General features: G+C 36.7%; 1 protein-coding gene across 3 annotated transcripts; it reads left to right on the top strand.

The window, feature by feature from the left end:
* Window positions 1-310: 310 nt before the first annotated feature.
* DNA2 (DNA replication helicase/nuclease 2) lies at window positions 311-22823 on the top strand. Of its 3 annotated transcripts, XM_069795761.1 has the most exons (21): window positions 311-426; window positions 1345-1524; window positions 2574-2757; window positions 4148-4293; window positions 5845-5970; window positions 6850-7069; window positions 7612-7729; window positions 8036-8198; window positions 9466-9660; window positions 10670-10900; window positions 11393-11509; window positions 11607-11716; window positions 12805-12914; window positions 13918-14142; window positions 15254-15447; window positions 15550-15639; window positions 15740-15932; window positions 19787-19876; window positions 20493-20675; window positions 20808-20954; window positions 21581-22823. In XM_069795761.1, the coding sequence occupies exons 1-21, from the start codon at window positions 416-418 to the stop codon at window positions 21635-21637; spliced, it is 3090 nt and encodes a 1029-aa protein (XP_069651862.1). In that variant the 5' UTR covers window positions 311-415; the 3' UTR covers window positions 21638-22823. The 3 variants fall into 3 exon arrangements, with proteins under 3 accessions (XP_069651862.1, XP_069651860.1, XP_069651861.1); XM_069795759.1 differs by having other exon boundaries at window positions 20808-22823; XM_069795760.1 differs by lacking the exon at window positions 311-426 and having other exon boundaries at window positions 1387-1524; window positions 2597-2757; window positions 20808-22823.
* The last annotated feature ends 652 nt before the right edge of the window (window positions 22824-23475 follow it).

The raw sequence follows: 23475 nt of genomic DNA, 5'->3' as shown, positions 1-23475 counted from the left end.
CGACAGGTAGGGCTGAGGACGACCCTCTCCAGCCCAGCGGTGACCGCCACAGGAGACCGACCGTTAGGTTCTCTCACGGCGCGCGCGCCACTTCGCGCCTTGAACGCCCCTGCCCGCCCACGGAAAGCGCGCGCCCCACCGGAGAACCGCCCTCCCGGCACCTCCCATTGGCTGCGCTAGCTCTCTCCCCGCCAGTGGCCGAGCTGGGAGGGGCGAGGGGCGGGGCTTTCCCGGAGGCGGCCGAGGGAATGCGGCTGTACTGCGCCTGCGCCCTGGCGGGATGGAGCCGACTTGTGGGGCGCGGGGCTGAGGCGAGCCGCGTTCACCCGGCGGTTCGCGTTGAGCAGGGGCGCGGGCTGGGCCGTGGAGCTTGAGGCGGGGGGGGAACGAGCTGTGCGCGGCAGAGGACCTGCTCATGGCGGAGAGGTAGCGGCCGAGGGGGGAAGAGCGAGTGGGCGGTGACGGCCGCGAGCGCGGGGGGTTTGAAATTTAAAGCGGGGCGCGTGGGCTGTGTGGAGCGTCCGCTCCCGCGCGTCCCTCTCTCATCCTCCCCCGGCTGCGGGAAGGCGGGAAGGATGAGGGCCGCCGGAGCGGGGATGGGGGAGAGGTAGGGAAGCGCTCGGGACTGCCCGGAACGATCGGTGAGGGGAACCGGCCGCTGCTTAGCGAGGAACTGGTATTTGGGCAGGGCGGGCTACGGCGCCCGGTGCGAGCTCTGTGGGTGCCTGCGCCCTGGAGCTCTAGCAGGCATCGTTCGGTGTCAGGAGAGTGGCTGGCCTGACTGCTCTGTCTGAAATTTTGGCCATTGCCGGGGTGAAAACTGAACCTTGAATATTAGTTTTCCAGTTACCTTGATGTTGAGGTTAAGGCGGGGGGGGGGCGGGGAGGGAAGTTAGTTCTTGGTTTGATGCAGCTGGGCGATTGTGGGAATTCTTAGGTGCTTTACAGAGCTCAAAGAGATACAAGCTTTCTCACATGTACAGGGTTGCAGAACAGTTAGAATAACTTCTAAATGAGTACAACTGTATGAGCACCAAAAGAAAGCACTAGCTGCAATAAATAGCAACTTACTTAATATTTATGTGTCTTTGCTTATGTCTTGTATGTCCAAATCCTTGTTTTTCATCCCTGTCATCCAAAGAGACATTGGAATGTGGAAACATTACCAGAGAGATTTCCTACACTCTACCTGTCTAGAACTGAAAAACCACACTACATATATATAAAGATGGAAGAGCGTTAAAGCTGGGTTTATACTCGAAGCTTTCCCTCCTCTTGTATATGGGTTGGCTGTTTGCTTTTCAAATAGTGTCATGTCTTTGCATTAATGAATTGTTACTTCAGTTTTCAGAAGAAAGTGACTGACTCCCCTGACACAATGCTTAGGAATGGGTTGAACAACAGATACCGTGTGTTGGAAGTCAATGTAATACAGAGAAATGGAAGTGACCCTGAGAAACACTTGACGATTACAGCATCTCAGTCACTGGAAGATAAAGAGCTGTGCATTCTTAGGAATGGCTGGTAATCCATACAGAAATGTAGATGTCTGAAAAGAGGATGAAATACTGGTTTATTAAGTCAATTTTCTAGGTGTTGCCTTTGAGATGAGTTTTACTGTCTTAAAAGTGATACGAAATACTGGAATAACCTTTATCTAATGTAATATTATCAGTATATTAGTGTAATGGATATTCATCTTGAGAGAACTCATGTCATGTAACTTGTGTTGAGGGGATATTGCTACCGTAAAGTTTTAATTTGTCTTTGTGCTAACAAACAGCAAGACAGTAAACTCGAAGAAGGCTATTTTGTTGAAGTGTTGTCTTGCAACAATTAGAAGTGTTCTCCTAAGTGGTGTACCCTCATATATGTACATATAAGTGTACAAACCTATGTCTGTAAAATGTGAGGTTTTATACAGTCTGTTAAAATCACCTTAGCTTGAGCTCTACTGCAAGTTTTTTCAAGTATGGATAGTATTCTAATCTAGGTGTGTGTGCATTGAATGGAGTGTTACAGAAGAAAAGACTAGCTTAGCCTTTTGAAACACATGGGCACGCATATGCTATTTGGCTTTGCTTTTCATTTTACATGCAAGCCTGAAAGATGGGAGAAAAGTATAAGACTCCCATTTCTTGAAGGAAAAAATATAAAGGATCTTGAACCCTGAAATTTCTAAATCAATAAAAATATTTTTAGATTTTGCGGAGCTTCTGAAACAAGTAGAACTGTGAAGTAAAAAAGTAGATCTCATGTAATGAAAAAGTAGTATGCCAATATAAAACATAATGATACCGAAATGGCTCAATACATGGATCTGGAATGACTTGAAGTCAACGGGATTTCCCTACATTCAGGCTGTCCAGATACATGATCCAGTACTAAAAACTCTCGAAGTTTTGTTGGTAAAAATTTCTTTATTCACTTTCAGAATTTATTTAGGTCAACTTCTTAAAGAATCACAATAACCTCCGGTTTCAAGATATGTTAAATCTGATGTATTAATGTATAATTTCTGATATGTTGTGTCCATAGCTTGCAAATGGTTGTTCAAATGTATTACATTATAGGGAGTCTGTTCCGGTTGTTCCAGGAGACATCATTCACTTAGAAGGGGAGTGTAGCTCTGGCACCTGGGTCATAAATGAACAGTCTGGATACCTGGTACTTTACCCAGATCTGCTGCTTTCTGGTACTACGATATCAAATAGTATTCGATGTATGAGAAGAGCAGTACTGAGTGAAAGGTTTAGGGTAAGTGTAGAGCACCAAGCGTATTAATGGGTTATTGTTGTTTTGAGACTGGTGGTTTAGCTCAATATTAAAACTGGCTGAGATGCTGTATTGCAAAGTGTCATTATTAGCTGTTCATAATGTTTACAATACAGAATAATTTAGAGTGGAAACTGTCTGTCTCTGATTGAACTTCTTGTGTTCTTTTTAGAATTGTGGCTGAAATAATCCTGTATTCTTAATGCAGCTAATGGGACAAAGAAAAATTCTGGCAACTTTTTTGATAATCTCTTGTCACATTTTGTGTGGATTTGAATCTTTTGTGAGGGATATGTCTCTTGTCAACCATATGAAAACATAACCACACTTGGCCAAGTTAAAAGCTTCTGAAAAAATCAGCCAATTCAGTTAAGAATTGGTGTGGGCTAACTCTGGAATCTGAATCCAGCTGCTGGAACTTGGAAAGAGGAAAAGTTTCTTGTGGTAGTGTCTTTGCCGATACATCGATGGCAGAGAAGCGACAGCTGCCAGTTTCAGCTGAGGAAAACTTCCAGATGTGATAGGAGTATAAATCCAAATGGGCAAGGCAATCATAATGGAGTGGTAAACAGGGTAGCTGGGAGCCTGTGACGGAAATAGGAAGGTTAAGTACAGGAGATTAAGACTGTGAAATGGTATTAGCCCTTCATTAGAGAAGTAATGGGAATAAACTAATTGTTTAAAAGGGACAATGCAGAGGGTCCTGACTCTGGAATAACACCATCCACCAGTTGTGAATGCAACCCACAAGTGCCAAGTCTGTGAAAGATACCAGTAAGTGCTTAAACCATGATGATTAGATTTCTAGTTGTTTGGTGGTGGCTGATGTAGGAGTCATAACTTACTACCACTTTCAATTCTTATGAGTCTACAGAGCCCAGTCCTGGTGATGGTTAGATGGCTTTCTGAGCCATTTTGGTGATACTTGGAATAATTTTGTGTGAGTTGATAACACACAGGAAACTGCTTCATGCAAAAAATAATATCTGTAAGATTGTAAAGGTAAGTATTTGCATTAGGAAATACTGCTATTAATACTGCCCACAGGCAAAACTTGCCCCAAATTAATTTTAATCTGTGCCTTTGTTTCTCACCTGTCAATCACTTAAGGATTGTATCCTAATATTATCAGGGTTGGGATAAAAATGAGAGATAAAGCAATAGGAGAGACACGTTTCAATTTGGCTGTTTTCACAGTCAGGTTTGGATAGATATTAATTAGTGAGGTGAAAGGTCTAATGATCTTGCAATTAAATAAGTGCAGTCCATCATGTGCAGCAAATAAAACCCAGAAATTTTATAGAAAAGTTGTCATGAAGTGGGCGTAAATCTTCATGTATATATATAATGTGTTATGTAATATCTGTTGCAGGGCTCAGATTCTGGTTCGCGCCAAACACTCATTGGTACAATTCTTCATGAAATTTTCCAGCAATCTGTAATGAATAACTTGGCACGAGAAAAAGTAGAAGAACTAGCAAATAAAATTGTGTATGGACAAAAGTATCTCAAAGAAATGTAAGTAGCATTGCAGGTGTCTTTTATGTTTGAAAGACAAGGTAGGAACACTTGAACTAGCAGATAAAGTTCTAATTCAAAAAATGTAGTGCTAGTATCAGGAGAATATTCTGCAAAATGACCTTACTTAATGAAACTTGGGTATCTTTTAGTAAGATAATTCCTTGTTTCATAAGGTAATTTAATTTGCCTTCCCTGCTGAGCTACTTCTATAGATCTGAACTATGCTTCTAGAGTAACTATATGTGTGGGGCTTTTTTTTTCTTTCAGGCCAAGCAGGTTGGAGTGTTTGTGCCTATAACATTAGATTCCCAGGCATCTCCAAAGCTGAGTTAAATGTGATGAGCATAATTAATTTTGATCCTCAGGAGATGAACTAGAAACTTGTGACTGACCAAGCATTGAGATGTCTGATATTTTCATATTGTTTATCAGTTTACTTAATGGCTCAGTTGTTAGAGGGCAAATCTGATAGAAATACTAGCCAAATAAATGGTCTTCATATTTCCATCAGAAAATGGCAAGATGAATGGCTGTCAGTTTTAAGATTTTACTGCAGACTTGATTAAAATCTAATTCAAGTCACGTAAAACAATTATTTTATCTAGAATATTATAAATTGTATGTTGGGCAACGTCAGTATCCATTAGCCCCAAATGAGTTGGAAGTTAAAATTGTAACGAGATTTATTACTCTAGTTCTGTTATGAAGGTGGATATTTTGAATTGTGACTGCTAAGATGACCTACAGGCTTTTGTGTCACTCTGGGCCTCTCTGTTTGAAACTGTTGATTTGCAATTCCTCTTTGCATATGTAGGCTACTATTTGTTGGGATTGAAAAATAAGTTACATAAGTCTACTGGCTATGATCGTCTGCACTTGTATGAACCTTTTTGTGCAAAACCCACTTGTATTTCTCTGTTGCTGTAGAATAATGGCATTATTGGCAGTGAATGCCAGCACTGAATTATCTAATGCCACATGATTAGGTTCTGTTTAGTAAGACTTCTGCTTTCTGGTGTATTTGTAACTGTAGCAACTGCAGAGGATCATGATTCCTTTCTAATCAAAATGGTCTGAAGCCTGCCAAAATGTATGTGAAGAACAGGTAGCAGATCAATGTATTCAGACAAAAAGCAAATAGTCTTTTTAATTTTTTTTTAACATTTTCAATTTTATGTAAAGCATAGGAACAGCCATTTTAAAATTAATGACCCTGGTGCTCCTTTCTTGCAGTCTAACCATTAGTTTTGTTTCGTCACATCTACAGTGCTGATACTTCCATTGTGCTACACCCGTTGTTTCAAAAACTACATCAGAAATGAATATAGTGTATTCCATCTCTTGTAACGGTTGTTCAGTTATAGTTTTATGAATTAATCAATTGAGTTGAACCTTAATGAATCTATCAGTATCTACAATTTATAGAAGTTTATTAAAACTTGACAGTTATTTCCATTAATGTTGTTGCTACTTGAGGCAAAATTGTGTTAGTACCAGCAGCAAATCTAATATTTCTGTCTCCTGAAAGTGCATGGCTTTATTTTTTAGGTATCACTTAAATGTGAAACAAACAGAAGTAATGCAGGAAGTGGAAGAATATTTGCCATCGTTTTTTAAATGGGTGGAAGACTTCATGCACAATCCAGCTAACCAAAATAAAATGCAACTAAAACTGTAAGAAGCCAGAATTGAAAGCTAAAACCTTTCTACATTGTGTATCTTGTTTGGTTCACTTCTAATTTTTAGAACAGTTTTTATGCAAATCTGTTCAGTGATATGGAGCTAATTCATGGCCTCACTGCCAAAATAGCTAATCTTGAGCTGCATGTTTAGCCTCTATTGTGAGTACTGGGGAAGACATTAAGACTTGAGGGTGAACAGACATAAAAATGTTATTGGTCTTAAAATCCTTGTAAACAGTGTAGTACAAAGTAGAAATTTTAGTAATTAGAAAAGCAAGCGTCTTTGATCTACTGACTAAGCCAGAAGTTACTGTAAATATGTGCAAGACTACAAATCAGAATGTGAAACTATTTATTAATCAAATGTAATTCTTCACTAAGATAAGTTTATCATTGAAATGGTGATTTTACTCAACTGCTGCTGCGTTCTTCTTGTCTATGGCTTCTTGCTGTTAATTGTAATAGCCATAGGGTGTTAAAGTTGCAGTGAAATGGCAAGTCTGAGTAAAATCCATATGCTACTTTCCAGTGTGTATCATTAAACTTTTTTAAGAAACAAAGTGTTTTAGAGTGTGGTTATTCAGAAAAGACGAAAAACTATTAAAAACAGTTTAAGATTCTTTTTTAACCTTGAAATTTAGGTGAATAGCAAAACCACATGCTAATGTGCAATTTAAAGTAACTTTCTTATATGATGCTTTCTCTGTTAATGGGAAGATAGTTTGAGTAAGACTTGATGCACTTTAGAAATAAAATTAGTGCTTAAAGAGTGCCTCTAATGCAAAAATATTAAATAATTACAACACATTTTAATATTTAAATATTAATAATTAAGGGAATTTGTTAACTTCTAACTTAATTTTCTTCCTAGGTCAAGTAGTGAAAAACCAGAAGATTTCTCTTCTAAGGTAGAGATTGTGGATATCTTAGACATTGAAGAGAATATCTGGTCTCCCAGATTTGGGTTGAAGGGAAAGATTGATGTTACAGCCAGGGTGAAAATCCATCACCAGTCTGGAGTACAGTCTAGGATAATGCCGTTGGAGCTCAAGTCTGGCAAGGAATCTAATTCCATAGAGCACAGAAGTCAGGTATGAAACCCAAATGTCTAATTTCACTATCAGTGGCTATGTATACTTTTTTATTTTATTAGATGACCTATTTTGTCTTATGAATGTGAAACACTTTGTATGTGGTGTAATCTAGATTTATGGATGGCTGATCCTGGCATGCCCAAAGCTGCTGATATAAAATAAAATTGAACCGAGGAGTGAGAATTACATACATTTACCACTTTCAAACACACTTATAGTTTTTATCCTGACATATCTGTTCTTTAGTCTCTCCTTACTACATTCAAGTATTAGGCTGAGGCAAACTGCTTCAGGAATTAGTGTTGTAAATCTTTCCAGATAGCTGGCCTGATCTAAAGGTAGTAGCCTTTTTACAAGCTTTTGTTAAGGAAGGTGCCTTTTAGTTGAAATCCTTGGTCAGGTGCTTACTACTTATGGCTTCTAGATTACTTGTGATAGTAGTGGCTGCTTAACCATATAAATTATGGAAAAACTAAATACAGCTTATAATGTATTTTGTTTTTAATATGTTGTAATATGCTTATATATAATGCTTGCAGGTTATTCTGTATACATTGTTGAATTTAGAACGGAGAGTAGATCCTGAAGCTGGATTTCTTCTTTATCTTAAAACTGGTACTATGTACCCTGTTTCTGGAGCTCGCATGGACCGAAGAGGTAAAGTTGTTCCCTTTCCCCAGGAACTGTAATTATCTTAATTAAAATGAAACATTTTAGTAATAATTGTAAGGTTTACTGTCATGAACATATCTGTACTTAGGGATGTATCACTTGTTATAATGTTACTAATTCCAATAAGCTTATGTTAAAAACTTAATTGTTTTATTAATACTCCAATAGAACTTTGCTATATGAATACTCACTTCTTAGCTAACTAAAAAGTTGATGGCTAGTTACTTTTGAGTTAGATATTGTTACAAACAAACCCAAAACCATCAGCTTAGTTTGTTCTTTTCTTGACAGAATTAATGAAGTTAAGAAACCACGTGGCCTTCTACTTAATGCATAGTACATATAAATCTGCTGTGGGAAGACAGCATTCACAGCTTGCTGCTTTGCCACCTGTAATTGACAGTCAAGCCTGTAAATATTGCTCCCAAATACACAATTGCTTTCTATATAGCAGGTAAAAAGAAGTGTGACTTGTGTTTTTTAAATAAGCTTGAATAATTGTAGCTTTTGATACTGTGATTTCATTTTTGTGGCTGACAGTTTCTTATTTCTTCATTGAGGACTCATGCACCCTAAAAGAATGTTCCCTAGACCTCACTGCAATTTTTGTAGTGCTAGTCCCTGATCTCGCAGAGACTTAATGTGTTTGCTCAGGTACGCTTTCTGCAAGACAAAATCTGAGATAAGTTTCAATAAAATATTTGATGACAATAACATAGTTCTGTTATATCTAAGTTAATAATAATTATTATTTTTAAAAAGCTATATGCTTGCAGCTCTTTGAAATGGGCAGTCTTGAGGCTGAATTATGGCTGGACAACAACTCTTTTCACTTTGTAGAAGATTGTTTCCCTGTAGAGCGTCACAAAAGTGATGATACATTGATACTACTCTGCCAAAGTGTTATTGTATCTCCTGTTAAAGAGAAGTCATGAGCAAATATTTGATAAATTTTCACATAAAATTATTGAATTGTTTTAAAAACTGCTATGTTTTAATCTTGTCTTTATGCTGCACAAAAAACAGAACCAAAATTGTATACTGAAGAGATCAAATGAGATGTTAAAACAGGAGAGCTTTTGGGGTGATCTTGTGTAAATATAATGCCTGATTGCTTTTAAAATTGTAGGGTAAAAGTGTATGTTGAGGGAGCTAGCTTTGTGGGCGTACATGATATGTTTTTGTAAACTAGTTTTTGTGAAATACTACTTCTAAGATTCAGTTGTTACAGCAACAGGATTATTACTAACTGGGTAGCTATTAGCTTCTGAATTAAATTTTCTTTTTGGTTGCATTTTGTATATGTGATTAGGTATAATGTCTATTGATGTTTAGTTTTGAGATAAATTGACTTGAAGTCTGCTTGTGCATTAACTATTAAATCCCCTTTGCTTAGCTAAATCTCAGTGTAGTATTCATATGTTACAAAAAAAGGAACAAAAGATCAACTATCTAAATGCATACAGTACCATCTTTGAAATGTCTTTAATTGGTCTTTGACTAGCTTATTTGTCCTTAATAATTCAGAATCAGAGATGATGTAAAGTTATTAATATGAGATTGTTCATATGAACAAAGGTTACAGATTCAACTTTACTTCAGTGATGATAGATTAATCTACCTGGTATCTTACAGTATATATTTAGATTGGCATTATGTACATATAGACTTGCAAGATAAAAAGATACAAGTTGACTGTTTCCTGTGTTTGGCTCTAATAGAGCTGTAGAACAAAAGATGACCAGCGTGTCTCTTCCTCCTGCTATGGTACCCATTATTGAAAGAGGGACCCAGCACCTGAAACCTTCCCACTTAGAGTATTTCAGCCTGTGGTACCTAATGTTAACCCTGGAGCTGCAAAGTGGAGAGGGTAAAAAGGGATATAAAGATATATGGATGATACCTTCTTCAGAAAGGTAAGATGTAATTTCTAACCTGGTACAAACAATGCTCCCTTCAGTAACTGGAAATGAGGCATTGTCAACTTGTGTTGTCACTACAAGGAAAACTAGATGTTTTCTAGTGCTTGTAGAAATCGTCAAATGTGCTATTTGCATAGGTAGATTTTTGTGAGATGTGACCTAATGGAGACATTAGCCTAATTTACTGTTTTTGTATTTGCAATATGATATGTAGTTTTTTTTTGTTGTTGTTAAGTCACACATAGGAAGCAGCAAACTGCAGCCTCAGTCTTCAGTAGCAGAAGTGGTGTAATTCTGTTTTGTTTGTGTTTCTGGGGGCTGAGGCTGGGTGCTGACTGTGAGCCCAGCTCATTGCGCTGGTTTCTTGATTACTTGATAAACAATGATGCGTTTTGGACCATACTCCTAGGATGGCTATGAATGTGGATAAAAGCAGACTAAGGGCTCTTGTTGGCTGAAGTAGCATGTTATTATACATCACCTAGTCCAGCAGCTGTGGAAAAAATAATGGGTTTGTAGGCCCATTTCAAGGCATCTGTAGAAATGTAATGTAGCTGAGTTGTTGTAAGTGAAACAAGCAACTCCATAAGCAAATATGCAACATCTTACTGAAGTGGATTCAGACATCCGATCAGTATTCGGTTTTTAACAGGAAGTTATAGATAACTGCAGGCTAAATGTTAGAGTCTGCTCTTGGAACAAGTACAAGGGTTCTTCATATTTTTACAATCCTTTTCTGGTCAAAGTAGCTATTGTAAAGTGACTGTTTAATCTTCCTCGTTCTTGTTGTGTGTGTTTGGGTTGTTGGTATTTTTGTTGCTTTGGGGATTTGTTTGTGGGTTGGTTTTTTTGTTTTTTTCTATATTGGTTTTGGTGGTTGGTTGTGGGTGGTATAGTTTTTTTACTTGTGGGTTGGTTTTTTTTGTTTGTTTGGTTTTTTTTAAGATCCTCTCTGTAGGAGAAATACTATATTAAAATATACTTCTTTTTCTAATATCTTCAGAGAAAAGGCTGGCGATTGTGTTGGAAACCTGATCAGAGTTAATGAAGTGCAGGAAATTTCCGACGGACAGTATCTACATTTTTTCCAACGTAGAAATGGTGCCATACCTAGAACAAACCTGTTGGTTGGTGATCGAGTGGTTGTGAGTGGACAGGAAAATGGTTTACTTGGTTTGGCTACTGGCTATGTTAGAGAAGTCAGTGTGACAAAAGTCTCCTGTTTGTTGGGCAGGTAATAGAACAAATGGAAAAATATCTGTTTGAAGACACTATGATACTGGCTTCAGGAAGGGTACTTTTAGGTGTCCAAAAAGCTCTGATGTGTTCTGACTCTTCTTATTGGGCACGGGGAAGTATCCTTCAGAAATTCTCTTACCTTGATTAAAAAGATCAATACTTGGTCAGCATGTATGCCTGTCTATTTAACTAGATTGTTTGAATGAAAGCATGCTTGCAAACTCCATTTACTTATGTCTCCAACATGAGACTATATAGATACAGTGATTACTGTGTTAATAGTAACTTTCATTATTCAGACTATATTGTCTTTAAATTGGGCTTTGATCATGTTTTATTTAGATCAGTTAATAGTATGTTTCTTCTAGCTATTGCTTTACTCTGGGACCTCTGGAAGATATCACTTAACACTTAGTAATAAGCCTTTAATCATCAACATACTGCTTGTAAACAGGATTATTTTGTCCACGTTACTGTCATCCTTCAGGAATTTGTCAAAGCTCCCCAAGAACACTATATTTAGGTTGGATCACGAAGAAGGAGATTTTGGTATAGGAGTCCCTTTTGAAAACCTTTCAAAATTGATGAAAGATTCCCCAGTCAGGTATGAAAAATTAAATTAATTTCACACTTGCAATATTTTCAGATAAAGTTTCTCAGCTGGTAACTCTTCGTGGTGTTTTTTTTTTTTTAATCCACAGTGAAAGACTCCGCAACTTGATAATTGACTTCCACAAACCACGTTTTATTCAGCATTTGAGCTCTGTCCTTCCTCCAGAAGCAAAGGAAACCGTTGCAAATATTTTAAAGGGTACAAAGAGGCTTTCCCCCAAATCCTCTGTTTAGTAGTACATCTCTATAGCCAAAGCATTTATCACACAAAATATAAGAGGTTTTTTCCTACTTTGGGGTCTAGTGATGGTTTTCTTCTTAAAAATTAAAAACAAGTTCTAACCTTGCATATCTTCCTGTAATTAAATTAGTCTTAAACTAGTTGGAAGACCTGACCGGATATTTGTTTACAACTGTATTTTATTTTTGTTAGTTGCTGCAGCTTGCAGTTTCAGAGTGCCTATCATTACCTCTCTAACCTTTACAAAAGGAAGGAACAGGGAAGGCTCTTGGGATAGAGGAAGCAGACTTTGAGGGAGTGGAAAGAGGGCTTTGGTGTAAGCATTCACTTGTATAATCACTTTTGCTGACTTTCTGGCTGCTCTGTAGTGTGTGATGCTTTGTGGCACCTTTTTTTCCCCTTTTTTTTTTCTTAAAAACAAAATTTGTTTAGGTGTGTGGCAGTGTCTCATTTAGTGAAAATATTTGTTCTTTGACAGAGCTGTCTGTAAAAACAGAAATTCAGCTGAATTCCCTTAGAGCAAATAGACCTTTTTATAAAACCTCAGTCTGAAGACTTATTTTTTTGCTTGAGCTTTGCCCAGTCCAAATAGTTGGAACGTGCTGCTTATTTGCATCAGACTGGGGAAAAAGAGCTCTGATGTAGCATCATCTGGTTTAGAAGAAACATTACATGTGCAACTCATTTCCCTTTGCTGTAAGCTGTATGTTTGAACGTGAAATTGGGTATGATAAAATAGAAATGCCCATACGCAATATCATATGGAGGTGGTCATTTGGGATATTAGGAAAAAGTCACAAAAGGTCTAGGAATAAAAATGTCTTCAGTGATTTATTTCTCAGACTGTAGTGCAGACCCTGTACTACGTGTCTTGTGTATTATGTTTAATATCATTACTTCATTAGAATGTACAGAATTACTCTGCTCAGTTCTTTTCTTTAAGGGCTTTAGTGGAGAAGGAAACTATAGTTTTGTTTTATTAACTTTAGAAATTATTACAATGATTATGAAGTGTAGACATTTCATTTTTATTTTTCTTCTTAAAGGTCTAAATAAGCCTCAGAAACAGGCAATGAAACAAGTGCTACTTTCAAAAGACTACACGCTTATTGTGGGTATGCCTGGAACAGGAAAAACTACTACGATATGCGCTCTAGTAAGATCATGTACCTTGATGTTTAAATTTTTTGGTGGTAGTTAGAGGGTGGCATTAAACAAAGTGTGTATAAAGCATACTGTCCAAAATTAATTGTCATGACTTAGTCTGCTGGTATCTGCATAACTTCAAAGAAGAAAATACATTTCTTTTTACCTAAGAACTTATATTTTGTAGAACTAAAAATGTATTTTGTGGAGTAGGATTCCCTTTTGCTTGTGTAGGAATATATGTGGGAGGGAGGAGATTGAAGTGTGATATTTAATCACTTCTGTGATACTTCAATGTTAAAATTCATTGGCTGCAAATGTCAGCAAGTCCTGAAATCCTAAGTTACAGCTCAAAAACCAGACTCCTTGGGGAAGTCAGTAACTTGTCCATTGTAAATTGTATCAAGCCATGGTGCTGAAGCTACGAGCAGCCTGCTAGCCGTCTCCTCTAGTTGGTGGTTCTCTTTTGGCAGGAATGGACTGTAGGAGCATACTGGATTCAGGCTCTGAGCTGAGTGAGTTTTTCTTGAAATAGCAGTGTCATCTCACTTCCAGTTGTCATCAACTCATGGGGAAAGAGGAGCCTGGAGAGCAAGCAGCTGCTGCTATTATCAGATCAGCTCATTCCACTGAATCTGTTGTGGCTAAATTGTCATGGTGAACAGTGTTTGTGGGAATGGGCTGCATGACTTGTTCTTAAAGTGCAGGTCTTTAGAGTGCAGCTCCTTCTCTTCAGTGCAGTTTGCAAGTGTGCATGGATGTTCTTAACTCTCGCTGTTTGCAGCATGCAGAGTAAGCCTGCTGTTTATGAGAACCATCAGGTTTATTGCCCGTATTGCTTTGACAATAGCTAACTGGCAGACCTTGCCAGAAAGACTGATATAAATGAAATGATACTTGTTAGTGGGTCCCTCCAAAACTTCTTGTGTTTTTTACCTAGTCAAACATAAGATTGCTGATTCCTGTATATGAGCTAATAACTTTTTCTTTTCCTTCCCATTGCCACTCATTAGGTGAGAATTCTTTCTGCTTGTGGCTTCAGTGTTCTTCTGACTAGTTTTACACATACTGCTGTAGACAATATCCTGCTAAAGCTAGCCAAATTCAAAGTTGGCTTCTTGCGCTTGGGGCGAGCTCAGAAGGTTCATCCAGATATACAGAAATTTACAGAAGAAGAAATTTGCAGGTCCAAATCAATTAAATCTGTAACAGAACTGGAAGAAGTCTATAACAGTCAGGTAAGAAAAGTGGTTTTTATTAGCCCTGCAAATTATGAAGAATAATTACAGTAGTATTCTGGTTGGTTGTATGATGTGGAGAAGGAACCTGTCCCAAGGGTGTGTTACTGCTATAAGAAATTTGAGCTGGAAAAGATACTCAATCTCTGCATCGCTTCAGTTTCTTTATAGCCAATAATGACCAACATTAACAGTCTGAAAGTTGAAAAGCATTGTTTATGTCCACACAAAGTAAATTATCATTGTAATTAATAAGTCCCAAAGACTCCAGTGCTTTTATCTGCAATCTTGTGTGTGTGGGTTGTGGTGATTACCTGCTGCAACCTCCTCTATCTTTATTCACGTATTGCTGCTGTTTGTCCCTTTTTCCCTCCCACTTGTGCTCCTTGTGCCATTGGTACAATCAGCAGATGGGGAAGAGGAAGTGGTGTGCTGTGGACCTGACCTGATCAAACACTAATTTTTGGTTGAAAGATTACTGCTGCCTGTATGACTATTAATGCAAACCATAATGGGAGCTGGGTAAACTGAGTCAGTGGCAGCTTTAAATTAAACTCTTTTAAAAAATTGAAGCTTCATGGTAGTTGGAGTAAATGCCAACTTTGAAAAAGCTGCCATTTACTTTTTTTCTTGATAAGCATTGCAGGGGAATGACTGAAGTTATAAGGGAAGTGACTTAGTGTTTCATATCTTAGTCATTCTGGATTGCAGGGGAAGCACTGTGCTGCTGTTGTTTTATCTTCCCTTTGGAATTAAAAAAAAAAACCAAAACAACACAAAACAAAACATGTACTTTTCTACATTAGTCATTTCAGCATGAATTGTATATGCATAGAACCTGATATCACTCTGAACACGTGGCAGGAACAAGTTATTTGCTACAGTCTGCTCTAAAAACTGTTTTTTGTTTGTCACTTGCAATCGATGCAGAACTATGTGAGGCCAATATGTAAGTAAGGTGTGCTGGTTTGATTTTGAGGATTAATAATTTCACTTCTTTTACATTTTAGTTTAGTTTAATGCAAAATACTATTTTTTCTTTTAACCCAGAAAATGTAGTGCTAAAGGATATAAGATGTATCTTATTCTTAAAGTGTGTCTCAATTTTCAGCCAGTGGTAGCAACATCTTGCATGGGAGTAAATCACCCCATCTTTGTTCAGAAGCAGTTTGATTTCTGTATAGTTGATGAAGCTTCCCAAATAAGCCAGCTCATCTGCCTGGGCCCCCTGTTCTGCTCCAAAAGGTTTGTGCTGGTAGGGGATCATCAGCAGCTGCCTCCGCTTGTACTCAATACAGAAGCAAGGTAAGATAAAATGCTGCTGAACAGGTATTAGCAACATGATTTCTGGGAAGGCTCTTGCAATGTTTTGACTGACACATTTTTGTTTTTTTTGTTTTATAACAGAGATCTTGGCATGAGTGAAAGCTTATTTAAAAGGTTGGAACAAAACCAAAATGCTGTTGTCCAATTAACTGTGCAATACAGAATGAATAGGTATTTTAAACTTTTATTTATTACATTGGGGTTTTAATGTGGGATTGAAACTGCAAGATTTTATGCCTTTTCTCCTTTTTTTCTTTTTTTAAATCTTTAGTAAAATAATGTCACTGAGTAACATGTTAGTATATGAAGGCAAACTGGAATGTGGCTCAGAGAAGGTGTCAAATGCCACTGTTAACTTGCCCAACCTAAAAAAATTGAAACTGGAGCTTGCAGATGCTTCAAAAACATGGTTGAAAGAAGTACTTGATCCAGACACACCTGTGTGTTTTCTGAATACAGAGAAGGTAAAGCTTGTTATGTTCTCCTTTCAAAATTGTATTTCTGATGCAAGTTCTCAACACAGTCAATTTGTAAAACTTCATACAGCTTAGGTAGGGTAAAATATGTAACTTGAAAAAATGGTTTTCTAGTTACATGTAGAATGTGCAACATGCAAAAATGTTGTTAGTATAGCTGATTAATTGGGCTGGTACAACTGCTGCTGGAAACATTGCATCTAAGAGCAGCTGAAAGGTTTAATTTGGATAACATTTCAGAAAATTTTGAACGTACTATAAACTTTGTTCTCATGTACACAGTGTAGCTCAAAATGTGTAGCCATACTGTATGCCCTTTCAACCATAGAATAACCTCATTTCCAGCAGCTGAGGGTCAGTGGTGTCTAAGCAGTGTGCCAGTGGCAGGAATAATTATAATTCTCCATTGAATATTGCAGACGTTCTATACACTCAAGTGTGAGGGAGGAGTAAGTTGGTTTAGGTTTGTCCTTTCATGGAGACTCAAATTTTTGCCAGAAAAATAAAACTCTAGCATGGGTAAGAAGTGTGCAAAGAAACTGACTTGTAGGTAAAATGAGGAAGAGTTTAAATGCATGTGGAAAAATATTAATAAATCAGTATATATTTGTGGTGTCTAGTACTTGCTGTCACTGTAGTTAGTGACTGGATTATGAAGATTTGAGTCTATCTTCCTTCCAGGTTTTATGTTGATTCCTATTAATACTGTGTTTTGCCAAGAATTGTATCAACTGATGATCTTTTATGATGACCCTGGAAAGAACTCTCTAATCTCTTTCTGTGCTTTCCAGGGCATTCTACATGATTCAATTTTTTATAACAATTCTGATAGAATCTCTTCAATGATCTAAAAAGAAACACTGTGTTTCTTTTTAGTGACTTAGAGAAATTTCTAAAAATGCCTAAACTTAACGGGGGGGACCTTTTCCTCAATAGCTGCTGTCCCTTTCACAGAAAAGTAGAGAGTTGGTCCCAGGGTCGAGGTTTGTTCCAATAGGAAACTGGCTGATACATTGTTTATCTATTAATCATACCAAATTGGTAATGTGAAAGCTAGAGTTTCTGTTCCATTTTAATTTTTTTCTTCCCTAGAAAGCCCATCTTGAGTATGACAGCTGTTTGGTTTGTAGAACCTGCAGGAAAGTTTCACTTTCCAATATACTCCTGGTTTTGTTGAGACTTTAGGCTGTAATGTCATATCTCTTTATGGACTTCCTGTCAAAACTACATGTATTGTGGTAGTCATAAAGGAAAAAAACCAAAACCCAACCCAAAACCCCCCACCAAACACAAAACCAAACAAAACCAGCATTTTGTTTTCTTTGACTTTACAGGTTTTTTTTCTCTGTATACTGTTCGTAGTGTAACCAAGAAAAGCTTCTGAAGAAACATACTTGGGGGGATACAAAAGGGGAGAAAGGAGAGGAAAAATTATCACATGATACCATGAGGAAGCTTGCATTTATTATGCTAACTTTTTAAAAAATTTTAAAAAATCTCTATTGTTTTTTGTTTAATAATGTGACATATTTGTGATAGTAATTGAAAATCTATTTGTTCCTTTTTGCCAAACCCTGTGTCAGTCTGCACTTCCTCTGACAGCTTGGGTCTGAACATTGAAAAATTATATCCTTGATTTAATGCCAGTCTTCTGAGTAATTCTAGGCCAAAGTTGTTTTTGTTGTTTTTTTTTTTTTTGGTGTACTATGCAAACATAACAAGTATAAAGGTAAGCATGTGTTATCATAAGCATGACCTAGCTTTTAGAACTTTTTTCCCCTAAAATAGTTTTTGTATAGTTTTTGGCTATACTAATGCTAGTGTGGATTGAAACCAACTGCCATTAGAACGGTGCTCTTCTGCTTGAAAAAACTTGAGCACATGCAAGTTTGGAGGCTTCTTAGGTGTGATGTTTTCAGAATAGTGGATTTAAAAAACAAGAAAACCCACAAAACCAGCACAGCTGTAACAGTGTAGCTCTTAATTCAGTTCTGATATGACAGGTCATAACAACAGTTAGACTGAGTACATGATGGCAATGTAAAAACAAGTTAGCTTACAGTAAGTACTAAGCTGTGTAGCTGTTGAGACACAAGCTGTGGAGAAACTGCCATTTTGGAAAAGGCGATGGAATCTTCTAATATGAAGGAAAATATCTTCTGCTCCTATAATCTATGCAACATGCTGAAAACACACTATGTCAAGTAAAAGAAGCTTGGAGGACATGTTGCAGAAAAATTGGATTCTTGCTGAAGTATGTAGTACCCTATTTAAGCAACACAATACAGACTACTTTTTTTGCACATGGCTGGAATCCTAAAATAAACTTGTGGATGCAGTAGCCTAGTATTTTTATATATGTGTATATATGTGTGTGTGTGTATACACATATATATACACATGTGTATATATGTGTGTGTGTATATATATATACACACATGTGCTGCCTCGAAGACCTCTATATAGAGTTGCAGTGTCACATATGGGTTTGTCAATCTCTTAACTTTTTTGTTCATTTAGTGTGCTAGGCATTGAACATAGATTACACTTAATGAGCTACCCAGTCAGTTGAGTTCTTGGACTTGTGAAGCTTTTGATGCATATTGTACACTGTCAGATTCTTTACATGTGCAGTGTTACTGCTCTAGCAAGCAGATACCGCTTACCTGAGATACTCTTACAAATATTAACTATGTATTACTTTACCCACATGTTAAATGTAGTGATCTCCAAATTCAGCCATTCAGATGATATTGGGGTGGTTGTTCGGAGAAGTAAAACCAGTTGTAATATGATTCTGAGAGTGTTGCTTTAAGTCAGACTATACTGCCTCCCATTTTAAGTGGTAATGCTGTCATAAAAATTTAGAAGGAAAACTGAACAAAGTGGCATCTAAGAAAACAAAGTTGATGTATGACACTAGTAACGGAGGCAAATAGTGGAATGGGTAAAGTAGTAAATGGCAGTAAATGAATAAGGTAGTAAATGGAATTCAGAGCTGGAAAGCAGAGGCAGATTTAGTGTATGCTGAGTTTTAGACTGTTTTTAAATAAAGCAGTTTGCTACTTGACCGCAGTTGTTTAGGTGCATGCCAGTTTACTAGAAGGATAACATCAGGGACAGGTTCATTGCTAATGATACTACTTAAACCTTAGAGAAGGCAAGAGCTAAGCAAAGAGAAGAAATTATAAAAGTGTGGTACCAAAATGGTAAGAGTTTACATTCCAAGCTTGTTCCTGGCTTACTAGTATCATTCATACATGATGCAGGGAAAGGGAGTTAATAGTTAAGAAATGGTAAATTCAATAAATACTTATTTTGTTGGTTTTTTTTTAATTTGGAAGTTAAATTTAATACTACCTATTTGGATAGTTCTTCCTGTAGTTTTAAATATAGGGTTTCAAACATTAAAAAAAAAAAAAAAAAAAATCCTTTCTGCTATGGGGATGGGGAAAATTCACTGTAAACTTTGTTGTATGGAAAGCCTTAAAACAAAAGTCCCATGTAGAATATAGTTTGTTCTTTTACCTTGTCAGGCTGGGAAATGACCATTTTTTTTCATATGATGTATACTGTGTGAACTGTGAAGTCAGATGATCAAGCTTGCGCAGTTTCTTAAGATGACTTGCTAGTACTAGAAACTTATTTTAGCAGATTGTTTGAACTTGTTTTGCAAATGCAGTGTTTTGAGGTTACAATATAGGCTCTTTGTAAAACTTAGCATTTGGCCTTTTTTTATTAAAACTGTTACTATAAAAACATGTACGGTGAGTTAGGGATCAGAACATATTATGCTATTGTAGACAGCAAGAGTAATTATTTTTCATTTATATTTTTTAAAGGTCCCAGCACCAGAACATGCAGAAAAAGGTGGTGTAAGTAATGTGACAGAAGCTAAACTAGTACTCTTCCTCACATCCTTATTTATTAAGGTATCTTTTACTTTATTACATTGTTTGGAGGGACAGCTTTATAATTAATCAGTTTTACATTGCTATATTAATGGCTACTATATGTATTGGGATATTCTTTGAGGGATAACCTTAAGGATAAATTAAAGGTTAGCTACATGTCAGTATAGTGAGGAGCTTGAGGTCTGCATTCAGTTCCCTGTCCCTTGCCTGGTTGGATTTGGGATGCAAAAAAAGCTGGATGCCAAATTCTTTTAAGAGATGAGGACTTTCTTGTGAGGGAGGGGAGAGGATTTGCCTTTCTTCCTTATTTCATCCAGTCAACTTCAGGAGTAGTAAGAACTATGAGTTCTGAATGTTCACCTCACAGTTTGAGAAAGAAAGAAAAATGAGGATTTCAAGGATATCTTTGTGCTAGATTAAGATGAACCTTGGGAGGTTGCAGTAACTAATACCTTCTATTTTCTTTAGTTAATACCAGCTATACCTAGAGTTCCATTGGCAACTTAGTGTAGACACAATACCTTGCATCACTGTTTAAAAAAAAAAAAAAAAAATCCTTGATGGTCTTCTGACAGTAAAAAGTATCCCAAGCTAACTGCACTGACAATTCTTTTCCACTTTTTTCTTCATTCAGGCTGGCTGTAAGCCTTCAGACATTGGCATTATATCACCATACAGACATCAATTAAAAACAATCACTGATTTGATGGCAAAATTGAAGGAGAACAGAGTGGAAGTCAACACAGTAGACAAATACCAAGGAAGAGACAAAAGTATCATAATTGTGTCTTTTGTTAGGAACAGTAATGATGAAAATGTAAGTTGGTCGTATTAACTTTGTTTCAGTCAATTTTAATAGTTAAAAACCTCATTTTCAAAATGCATCTACCTACATTGAATTCTGAAATTTAAGTAGGAAAAATAAAAGCAAATTACGTCTCTTTAACAGCTTGGCGCCCTCCTGAAGGACTGGCGGCGTCTTAACGTTGCTATCACAAGAGCCAAACACAAACTAATCATGGTGGGCTGTGTTCCATCCCTGTGCCGCTATCCTCCTTTAGAGAAGCTACTCTGCTATTTGCAGTCTGAGGCGATGATATCCTTTTTCTCCACACTGTTTTGTGAGAGGGGAAAGGCAAGATTGACGACTTGAGATTTGAGATAAGGTTGGGAAGATCTTAAATTATTTGTTACACTTGTGACACTGGCAACACAGTACAAAATGTGCCAATTAAATATGCCAAAAAAATACTTGAGATCAAGATAATGGATGGATGTAGAACGTTCAGTGTCTTCAAAAGTAGAAATAAAAGTCCATGGTGATTTGCAAGTCAACTTTGACATAATGTATTTTAATTTCGAGACCTGAATTTTTAATGTTTAATGCTTTTGTATTTTTTATCATCCTAGTTATTTGACATCTTAATGTCGCTGTGATTATTTTCCTCAGAAGTACCATGCATTTAAACACATCTGGTGAGAGAATGGTTTGTGAATAATGTTGCTAGAATGGAAAATGGTGTAACTTTCAGATGACTTATTAATTTTTTCTTTTTCTCTGGCATTGTACTGAGTTTGCTCTAGCTATGGCTGTTTCCATCTCCTATTTAAATAGGAAAGACCTTGTTAGCTGCTCTCTTTGCAAACACCAATGCATATTCAAACAGGTTTTGTGTTTTTGTGAAAGCAGTATGTTACCAAAAAGCTTCCTTAACTTGCTACATCTTCAGTCTTCCAGCAGGGGCTCATGAAAGTATCCACAAGTGTAACATTTTATGATTGTGAAGATGGGAGAGTTTTACAGGCATTTGTATATTTTATTCTGGTGCTGCTTAATGTAAATAACTGGTTAGTGGGGTATGAGTGCTGATGTGCACTGTTTAATCTGAATGAAACCAAAACAGAAATCACATTCAATTATTTTAAAGGTTTCCTTTCAGTAAAGTAACAGCACGCATTTCTTTAATAAGCTGGTCATTTTGGTACCAGTGTACTTGTAACAAAACAGTAATATGAAGTATTCTGTTCCTTCAGATACTGGATAGCTACTTCTATATTCATTTTTATCCTGATAAACAGTTATCTGCATAAGTGAATGGGGAAGCACTTGAGGAGGAGTGGGGAGTAAACCAATGCTGCATTGAGTCATAGTTCTCTGGGCTTAGTTTGGTTTTAAAGACTTTAAAATGTAGTTTACATACAGTAATTCTATTTATTAGAATTCCTAATTAAGAAGCTGTGTTGTTGTACTGTTTGGGGAAAAAAAAAAGAGGAAAAACTTCTTTCTCTTTAAAGCCTCATGTTCTTCTTTAGCTTCTGTTTTTTTAAATACTAAGGTCTTTTATATTTATATACATAATGTGGCTAATCTCTCATATGAAGATCCCTTGATGACTTTTCTAATCTCTTGATTTTGCGTACATCTGGGAGAAATGTGATGTTGATTCACTTAATTCCCTTTTATGAACTAATGTACTTAGCAGATAAATCTGAAGTGAAATGCTGCCCAGTTGAAGATCATAGTAAAACTCTAGTTTCAGTTTATCTGATCTGTAGTCTTTTCTTAAAAAAAAAAAAAAAATTCCCAAGAAACAAAACTAGAGATGCAGCTTGATGATTAAGAAGTTTACAGGCTCAAGTTCTATTTTTAGTAAAGATGGTAGTATATGTATGATACAAAATATCCCTTACTTGACAGATCTGTTGTTGTTTCTTTATACTACCTCATACTCTAAACTATTACTGAGAAGCTTCTTTCCAAGATTGCTGGTGGAAACATCAATTTTTTTCATTCTTCAAAATCATTAGTATTTGTTTTCTCTTGGATCAATGTCAAGTAGTTGTGTGCGTATAGTTGCAGGCAAACTAGTAGATATCTAACGTGGGCATTTTCACTCTTTTTTTTAAACTGCTCCCTAACTTTTGTAATGTTTGAGATAATAAAAATTTGATGTTGCTTTTGTTATAGTTGTTTATACTTTGTTAATACTTTGCTTTATATAATACAAATATTTTGAACAGTACAAAAATAATTTGAATAGTTGACAGGATATCTTTTTCAGGTGAAAATACATGCTTTATCAACTGTATATATGCTCTGGCTCTTTCAAAAGATCAAAAAATAGGGTAAAATATACTCTTATTACAGTAATGATGTCAGAATTTCAGATTTTGGAATAACATATCCTTGTATAGAGAAGTGGTTTTGTTTCTATGTTTAGGATCTATGTGTACAAAAGTCTTAAGATTTAGCTTATCTATTTCCTTATACCAAATTATGCTTATCCAGGAAATGATCTGCATGCTGTTAAAAAGTTAATAAATAAATAAGAGGTATTGCCATCCCTCCACAAAGTTGCACGAGAAACAGGCACCAGAATAATGCTGTATTTCCTCATCTACTTCTAAAATGCATCCTCTCTTGTTGCATGGTAAGAATTAGATTGAGCGGAGATCTACACCTTAAACAATGTTTTGATCTGGTAGTCCCAAACAAAATTGAGATGTGATTCTCTAAAATGCTCTTGCATTCTAATGAATATATATATATATCAAAGGAATATCTTGTAAAAGTAAAAAGAACCACTTTTTCTGCTTGCTGCCTTTAAAATGGCATT

This window comes from Haliaeetus albicilla, chromosome 11 (genome assembly GCF_947461875.1).
Source record: "Haliaeetus albicilla chromosome 11, bHalAlb1.1, whole genome shotgun sequence".
NCBI lineage: Eukaryota > Metazoa > Chordata > Aves > Accipitriformes > Accipitridae > Haliaeetus > Haliaeetus albicilla.
Note: the sequence above shows the minus strand (reverse complement) of the source record. Positions and strands in the feature narration are given on the sequence as shown.

What these genes read in the sequence shown, in the direction of transcription:
- DNA2 (XM_069795761.1), top strand. An exon ending in CCATAGAGCACAGAAGTCAG is followed by an intron (nt 7,070 to 7,611) that starts GTATGAAACCCA and finishes TAATGCTTGCAG; the next exon opens with GTTATTCTGTATACATTGTT. An exon ending in GTCTCCTGTTTGTTGGGCAG is followed by an intron (nt 10,901 to 11,392) that starts GTAATAGAACAA and finishes GTCATCCTTCAG; the next exon opens with GAATTTGTCAAAGCTCCCCA.